Source organism: Coptis chinensis, chromosome 9, assembly GCF_015680905.1.
Source record: "Coptis chinensis isolate HL-2020 chromosome 9, ASM1568090v1, whole genome shotgun sequence".
Lineage (NCBI taxonomy): Eukaryota > Viridiplantae > Streptophyta > Magnoliopsida > Ranunculales > Ranunculaceae > Coptis > Coptis chinensis.
In genome coordinates, this window is record NC_141464.1 from 51,590,803 (window position 1) to 51,599,260 (window position 8,458).

Consider the following 8,458-nt stretch of genomic DNA (forward strand, 5'->3'; position numbering starts at 1 on the left):
CTCCCCCAAGTTTACATTCAAACTCTTGGTACAATAACCAACCACGCATGCACAAGCTAAACTACTAACACTACCACTGATTGTGTACTGTTGTATTAACAGTCTTCCCTGACAATCATCAAATCCTATCAAATGCCCTAGAGAGCCAACCAGCACATAAGGGCGCCTAGACCCCTGTCTAACTCCTGCGCTTAGACAAGCACATAGCCAGCCTCTGATAATTCAACTATCTTGATCTATTATAAGTATACTGTAGTCGCAAACAAAACTGAAACAAAGTACAGAAATTGAAATGAAGAATACAAGCTTTTGTTTCATAGAAAAATAAGCTTCACCAAATCACCAGTATATCAAGAACTGCTCTTATCATATTACAATCTCAGTGAACGTTATTAAAAAAAATGGCTACTATTATTCATATTTTTTTTACCAAAAGGAAATACAAAATGACAAAGAAAACTACTAACAAACTATAAGAAGAAGAAAAACTGAAACGGGAGCATACTTCCCAGGCCAGCTATGACATAATATGATCTCTACCTGATGACGGCAAGGCAATGCGCAAAGCATCAACCTATTGTTCCATACCACACTTTCAGGTATGTAAGACGCCTTGACATTTATATTCCCAGTCCTTATCCGCTGCAGCGAAGTGTGAATAACTTTTGCCTGTAATTCCACGAACGAAATTCAAAACATCCCCAGTGGTCCAAGTCATGTGAAACAGTTCACCGCTTGAGTTGCCTCCTTGCCAAAGCTGGGGTTTTTTTGGGGATGTAAACTTTGTAACTCACCTGCCACATAAATGAAAACGGATATGAGTGCTCAAGCTTGGTATAATATTATCTGTGGCATCCATATTTTAAAGCTTATGGATCTAGATACTAGCAATTAAACAAGAAATAAATTAGATAAAGAACTCACCTGCACCATTTCACCACCCCGCATGACAGACATCGTCTTTTGTTCAAACTCTGAACCTCCTCTAGCTGCATTTCCTGGTTCAGTTAAGCTTTGATCTCCAGTCGCAGGGGTGAGTCCAGACGTAACCTCAGAAGCAGCAAGCTGAGGGGCTACACTAACTTCACGAGGAATGCTACTCCCAGGTGCAGCTTTAGGAGGTTCAGGAGAATTGTGCTTTAGAATCTTATTGGGCTCTTCAGACTTCGCATCGGAACAGTCGTGTGATTTGGGTGCCTGCTTTATTAAATTATTACCAGAAGATTCTCTAATGTATATTAGATTACCTTTACTAGATTTACGAACAGCACCAAAATCTATATTTTTCTTATGTGGGCCTTTAGTATCAACAGAACTATCATTAGAAGTAAAAGTGCCACGACCTAGTGATGGATGAGCAGCACACATGGTAACAGAGGATTCAACTTGTTTTGCATTATCAGCAGGAATTCGGATACCATGCTTCAGTGAATTAGTCATAGGATCTCCCAACACCGGAGCCGTATTGATATTTTTTATAGTGGGGTTCACAGTTTCTTTTGCTCCAAATACTCTTCTATCAGCTTCTGTGACGGACTCAGATTTTAAAGTTTCATCCTTGGCAGTAGATGACTGCTTGACACCAACAACATTCTCAACTTTCAGACCACCTGAAGCACTAATTGCCTGACGTTTACCGCGGAACTTTATAAAATTTTCCAGAGCCTTTTGTCTTAGAATTGACTCCAAATCAGCGACTTCTGAACTAACAATGCCACTAGAAATCTCATCTTTTGTTGCCACTTTTGTTGGCTCCGTATTGGCGGTACAATCTATCTGACCACACTGGGCCACAGCATCTTCTTTGCTGCTTTGTGTGAGTTCACTAGTTTTAGTTTTAGACGTCAAAGCATCTTCAGAATTCCCATTGTCAATTTGCCTCTTTTTCTCGGTTAGAACATGAGGCTGATGAGAGTTTTCACTTCTCCAACGATCATCAACACTTCCATCGTTTACTTGTTTCTTCTTCTCACTCACAACCTCTTCCTGGTGGGAAGACTCTTTCTTTCTCCCAGCATCATAGCTGTCATTGCTTTTGCACGAAGGGCAATCATCATAAGCCTGAATAATCTCCGGCTTGTCCTCAGCCGTACTCTGGTATCTTCCTTCTTCAAGTTCATTTGGAACAGCAACAACTGATTTAAGACGCCTCGAGTTATTCTCACTCAGGAATCTATCAAGAAAATAATGCCCTTCGCTGCCTACACTAGAAGAAGAAAGACTCCTGGACCTATAACTGTACCTGTCATTTCCATCACTTGTCTTGTCCAAACTTCTCTTGCCTTTCCCCCTTCCTTTCGAACTTCCCCTCGACCTCTCAACTTCACTCTCATCACTGCTACTCCCTCCCCCACAAGTTGAGCAACTCCTTGAACCAGATTCAACACTCACATCTCTCCTGGAGCCTTTCTTACGAGGTTTCTCACTATGAGATTTTTTCTTCTCCTTCGACACATCAGTTCGCTTTAACCCTCTTTTCTTCTTACGAACTGGTGATTCACTGCTGTTGTCACCACTTCGCTTTAACCCTCTCTTCTTCTTACGAACTGGTGATTCAATGCTGTCGTCACCACTTCGCTTTAACCCTCTCTTCTTCTTACGAACTGGTGATTTACTGCTGTCGTCACCACTTGAGAAACTTCTCCGCACCCTCTTCTTACTCCCCTTTATATCACCTCGAATACGAGACCTACCTTTCCTGTGCCTACAATCATCTTCTGAATCAGAAGACAAAACCATTACAGAATCCTCATTCCTCAAATCATCAACAGGAATATCACGGCGAAGACGTTTCCTTGATTTATCTCTTTTCCTACTTCTACTCCTCTTTCTCTTCCTCACCTATATAACCAATTATCATAAATACACAATTTTTTTGCAAAATTTGAGAAACCCAATTACTAAATTATTAAAACCAAAACCTTAAGAAATCAGCTCAAATATGTCAATGAACCAATAATAAGTAAAACATGCACAGTCAATAACACTAAATTATTGAATCAACAGTAAATCAGCTGAATTACTTGACAAATCCAATAAGAGGATAAGAAATTATACCTGAGAAGATTTCTTGGAAACCCTTTTTTTCTTAATTGATGATAAAGATTTCTTCTTTGATGAGAGATTACTTGAACCCATTCTAAATAATTAGGGTTTTATATATTTTCACCTGCAAAACACCAAAACAAAAATAACAAAAATAACAAAAAAAAAAAAAAAAAAAAATGGATTGAAAAGAGAGACTGTAAATTTGTTAATTGGATTAGAGAATTCAAAAATTGAATGAAAGAAAAAAAGTGAATGGTAAATTTGGAGTGTAAGCAAAGTTTTGTTGGGAGGGAAAAAGTAGGAAGGGAAAAAAATATATAAGAAAGGAAAGGAGAAATAATAACAGAATTTTTTGACACGTCGGTGCCAGATAAGCAAAATAGCTAATATAATATATACAAGGTTTTCGGGATCTTTCAGATACCCTGACTGTTGAAAAAGTTTTCTCTTCTACAGCGGGAAGGAAAAAGAAGCACAGAAAACAGATGCATCCTAAGTTATCTCACTCCTGGTCGAGTCCGAATTTGTTCACCAGCGCTAATTGAAGCCCACGTGTATTACTAAACTATCCGTTTTCTTTTTTCTTTTTTAGAGAAACAATATATCTAAAAAACAAAAAAATAATAAAACTATTTCTTCTCCAATTCTCTCCCCAACAATGTCGTACTCTCTGTCTCTCTCCCACTTCCCTCAAACTTCTTTCTCTCTCCAACAAAGAGGACCCAATTCTATTATGCAAAAGAGGAACCTCCTTATTAAGTAATTTGGTGCTCTCGATCTCTCTCTGTCACCAAGATGTTATTTTCTACATTCTCTATTTTTTGCTTTTTATTGGTGATGTTTGTTGCTGCTCATTGATCTTTGGTTCATAGTTCAGGTACAACTAATTTGTAAATGTGTGAATTAATTTGAATTTGTAAGTTAGGGTCTATGAATTTAGAAATTGTTAATAATTGGTGGGTTTTGGTGTACCTGTAATGAATTTATGATATGAATTTTTCTGATGCTTGTTTCTGAGAATAATGCGACACCAATTGAACGGTTTCATATTCAAAAGGAAAATATGATTATCAATGAGTGATTTTAAATTATTTGTTTACAACTTGGTGTAGTTTAATGATGCGGCTGTTTGATTTCTTACTATTATATTTATTAACAATGCTGCTCATAGAGTTTTTGGTGAAGCTACTGCTACCTTGAATTTTCTTTTTATTAACAGTGCATAATTTTAAAAGCTTGTTTGTTTTAAATTTCCAAGAAATGAGTGAAAAATGTTGTTGCTTGGTCTTCTGAAATTCTTTGAAAAGCTTGTTCATGGCAGCCCGTATGCATGTATTTCGATAAATCACCGTGATATTAAATTTTTGGAATTGGTTATGTGATTTAAACAGTGATTTTTAAATGGATCTTTAGCTTAAAAGGCAAAGCGCTTTGGATCAAAATGCGGCACATTTATATCCCAAGAGATGGTGGTTCGAATCCACTAAGATCGTTAGAGTTGAAACATATGCAAATTAGTATTGATTCCATGTATTTGGTTTAATTTCTTGTGTCTTCTACGTCCCCCAAGTCGTGTTAGTTCTCGTCACAATCAGTTTAACTCTCTTGAATTTGTCCCCGTTTGAATATTCTTAGTGCTCAAGCTTAGAGCTATTTGTAGCCAATACCTCCATCTCCAAATAGCTTATGATAGCACTAGTTGAGCCAGATGAGTCATACTATGTTTGGTGCTCTGAACTGAACTACAGCAGGAGCCCTAGCTTAGCAGCTCTTTTTTTCAGCCATGTGACTGTTAGGTATACCATGCATATTTTATTTGCCTTCTGCATTTATAATTTTCCGATTGCGAGTTCAACTTTGTCAAGTTATCTAAACACCAAATACCTATGGTAGCACTAGTTGATCCAGTCACAAGTCACCTGAACTATGGCAGCAACTCTTGGCAGCTCTTTTTTTCTTGATTGTTCTTACCAAAATACGTCATGTTCAGCCTTACGTTATACAAGAATTTGAATGTTAGTTATACAATATATTATTTGCCTTCTAACATAATTTATTTTCTTCCGAATACGAGTTCAACTTCGATCACATGGTGCATTGAACACCACAAAGCATCTATGGTGTGGAGCCATAGCTGCAGCGGTTTCAAGAACTATTGTTGCTCCGCTTGAGAGACTTAAGCTGGAATATATAGTACTTGGGGAGAAGAAGAACTATGTGAGCTCATCAAGACAAATGGAGTTTCAAGAACTATATAAACTGCTGTTGGGATTACTGCTACCATACTTTGCTCACCTAAACAAATGGAGTTGGGTCCCATGAGAACGTTGCTCTATGGGGCTATTGTTGGCACTTGTGCTGAAGCTTCCACTTATCCATTTGAAGTTGTGAGGAGACAGCTCCAAATGCAAGTTCAGGCTATAAAGTTAAGTGCATTGACGACTTGCACCAAGATAGTGGAACAAAGAGGCATTCCTGCACTGTATGCAGGACTTGTTCCTAGCTTATTACAGGTTTTATTCTAACAAGTTTTATTTTGACAAGTATACTAATCCTTGACAGGGAGCGAGCTCTTACTCGGTTCTATTCTGATTTGATACCACTGGTTGAAAACTTTGTCAGGTTATCTCACAACCATAACAAAACATCCAATAAAATAGAGAGCTTTCAAAATACTCCTTTCAAAATAGAGAGCAAATTAAGCTTTATGTCCCAAACATAACATCCAATAAAACTACCGCATTACAAAACAATAGATTATATCCCAAACCGGCCAAACATAACCTACTAGCCTTGACATTATTAATGGTTCTTCTCTAGAGCTGAATTTTTTTCTTATTTACAGCAACATAGGTTACTAAGCCCTTGACGAGTCTTGAAAATGTAGCCTTCGAACCGGACCTCCTGGATAACTTGGCATGTAAAACATAGGTACAGGGCATTCGCTTGAAACGAACGATTGATTCCTATCCTGGTCACTGGTTAAAAAGAATGGTCCATCACTTTGTTGTTGATGATTCACTTGTGGAGCACCATCAATGTCGTACATCATTGGGTATCCCGTCATATAAGTTGGTGGATAGATGATTTGTTGCATAAGCAGCACCTGATTTGAGTTATGTGGTGGTTGGTATGTAAAAAACTCCTACACAACAATGAATGAAAATAAAACTAATTATAATTACTGTGATATGATAATGCAAGAAGAAATCCCAGCCCCATTTAATTTGGGTTATATAATTTTTTGGTATCACACCTGAGTAGCATTGTAGGTATTAGGATGAGCATCCAAATTGGCCGGGTTCCTGTTTTCGCTTGCCGAAGGACCTGACTGTTGCAAAGTAAAGAGGCACAATCATGTATAGGTTTGATCTTATTTCAAAATAATAAGGAAAATAAACAAATTTGTTTGTAAATCTTAGAAGAAGCTCATCCACTCACTTTTAAAGTATCACCCATATCAATTGGGTTACTTGATAGTTTGTCCGTCATGGTTGCATTTTCATCTCCAGCACCTACATATACAAAAATTGTAAGTGTACATGTGACAAACCAATGTATTCAAAAGAAACAAATACAAGTACAAACCTTTTTGCTTGGATTGAACTATCTTCTTTTGTGTGATCCTTTCCAGAACACCCTTCTTTCTTTTTGACGAGCCTCGACTTGGTTTTACTTTTGGGGCTCTCAATTACACATCATCATAGGAGTCTTGTGGTGATTTATCATAAGTTTCTAATGTGATTTTTTCTGAATTTCCCACAGCTCGTTCTTTCTCCAAAGCATCTAAGGCTATCAATTCCTTATGGAGTTCTAGTAACTTTGAGTTTGCATAGGCACATAATGAATTTGACTTTGCACCAATAGTAATAACATTTTGTGAATTATGTGACAACTCACTGTAACGAGTCGTTGACAATGGATCCAAGTCACTACGAATTGCATCACCATATGCGTCATAGACAACTTCATTTATACACTCCTTCGACCACCTCTTCAAATAATAATGTGAAGGCAGACTTGTAAACTCCAATTCATGGAACAATTTTAACGCATGAGAGCAAAGGATACCTTAGAATTCAAACCAATAAATGTTTTTCAAAATAAATCCAAATGATAAGCAAAACAAAAATATTAGCGAAAAATAAAGTACCTTGGAATTCAAATTTTTTGCATGAACATTGCACTGTTTGTTTTGCTTGAACATATGTCAGTGTACGATCCTTTTTGTCCATTCCCCTCTCTTTAACTTTGTAAATAATAGTATTCTCGTCTCTCAATTCCTGCAATAAACGAAGATTAAGAAGTTTTGTATACTCTTGCTGGAAAAGGCTAAATATCTTTTTTGTATATTTTTTTGATGCTTCTCTCTCAACACGCCAAGTAGAGATTAAGTTGGGTGCAATTTGCTTAGACTTGGTCTCTGCTACTCTTTCATTCTCGCGCAAATGGTCCACAGCCTTTGAGTACTGGTCAACAAACTGTCGAAGAATGATAGTACTCCCAAAGTATTGCTTCAGCAATGAATTGATGCTCTCGCTTCTTTGAGTTGTTGTCATCCCAGCACAAAAAAAAGTGCGTGCATAAACTTGGGCCCACTTTTCACGTGACTTATACAAAGTACTCAACCAATTATTTTTTTCCAATCCAAATTCTTTAAGCATGGCTTCCCAATTCTCTTCAAATTCACTTACAGTCTCTGGTTCATATATGCATTTCTTGAACATCGTATAAAAATTTTCGAACTGACCAAACTTTTTCGCCAGATTCTTTAGAGCATTCATACGTAGGTGCCAAAGACAAAGTTGATGACTACTATCTGAGAATACATCATCAATTACATTAGAAATGGCCATAGCTTGATCAGTGAAAATAGTTTTTGGCTGTTTTCCCCCCATGGCTTCCAAGAACGTGTTAAATAACCAAATGAATGATTGTGTGGTTTCATCACTCAATAAGCCACAACCAAAAAACACTGTTTGTCCATGACTGTTAATACCAACAATTGGAGCACACACTAGATTATAATTATTTGTTTTGAAGGTTGTGTCAAAACCAATTGCATCACCAAATAATCCGTAGTCTCGCCTTGACTTCTCGTGATCACGTAAAGAAAACTCCAGTTATTTCATTGTCTTCATTGTACCGAATAGAATAAAAAAAGAATTTATTCTCTCTTTTTTTTCCCCTGAAATAATCAAGAAGACATTGGGCATCTCCTTTCTTGAGATACTCTCTTCGCTATTTCTGCAACCGGTTATTACAGTCAATTCGAGTGGAGTCCAGATATTTGGCTCCTCCCGCTTCTGTGCAAGCATAAGAGTGAATTTGACTTGGTTTTAGTCCCGCCGAATACATTTTCTTCATCATTCCTTCCTGGGATTCATCTGTTAACCTGTGAGACCTTAAT

The 8,458-nt window shown here is 37.3% G+C and overlaps 2 protein-coding genes and 1 long non-coding RNA gene across 3 annotated transcripts; 1 reads left to right on the forward strand and 2 right to left on the reverse strand.

Moving 5' to 3' along the window:
- Nucleotides 1-287: 287 nt before the first annotated feature.
- On the reverse strand, nt 288-3,333 carry LOC147476569 (transcriptional regulator ATRX-like protein). Its single transcript, XM_086583176.1, has 3 exons — nt 3,058-3,333; nt 925-2,841; nt 288-794 (listed from the first exon to the last, which is right to left on the reverse strand). The coding sequence occupies exons 1-3, from the start codon at nt 3,136-3,138 to the stop codon at nt 729-731; spliced, it is 2,064 nt and encodes a 687-aa protein (XP_086439302.1). The 5' UTR covers nt 3,139-3,333; the 3' UTR covers nt 288-728.
- Nucleotides 3,334-3,643: 310 nt separating this feature from the next.
- Nucleotides 3,644-6,232, forward strand: LOC147476570 (uncharacterized). Its single transcript, XR_015208073.1, has 2 exons — nt 3,644-5,561; nt 5,894-6,232. It is a non-coding gene; the product is annotated as an uncharacterized LOC147476570 (long non-coding RNA).
- Nucleotides 6,233-6,298: 66 nt separating this feature from the next.
- On the reverse strand, nt 6,299-7,946 carry LOC147476571 (protein FAR-RED IMPAIRED RESPONSE 1-like). The gene is made up of 4 exons (XM_086585769.1): nt 7,202-7,946; nt 6,949-7,119; nt 6,490-6,563; nt 6,299-6,379 (listed from the first exon to the last, which is right to left on the reverse strand). Exons 1-4 carry the CDS (start codon nt 7,944-7,946, stop codon nt 6,299-6,301), a joined length of 1,071 nt encoding a protein of 356 aa, XP_086441895.1.
- Between the last annotated feature and the right edge of the window lie 512 nt (nt 7,947-8,458).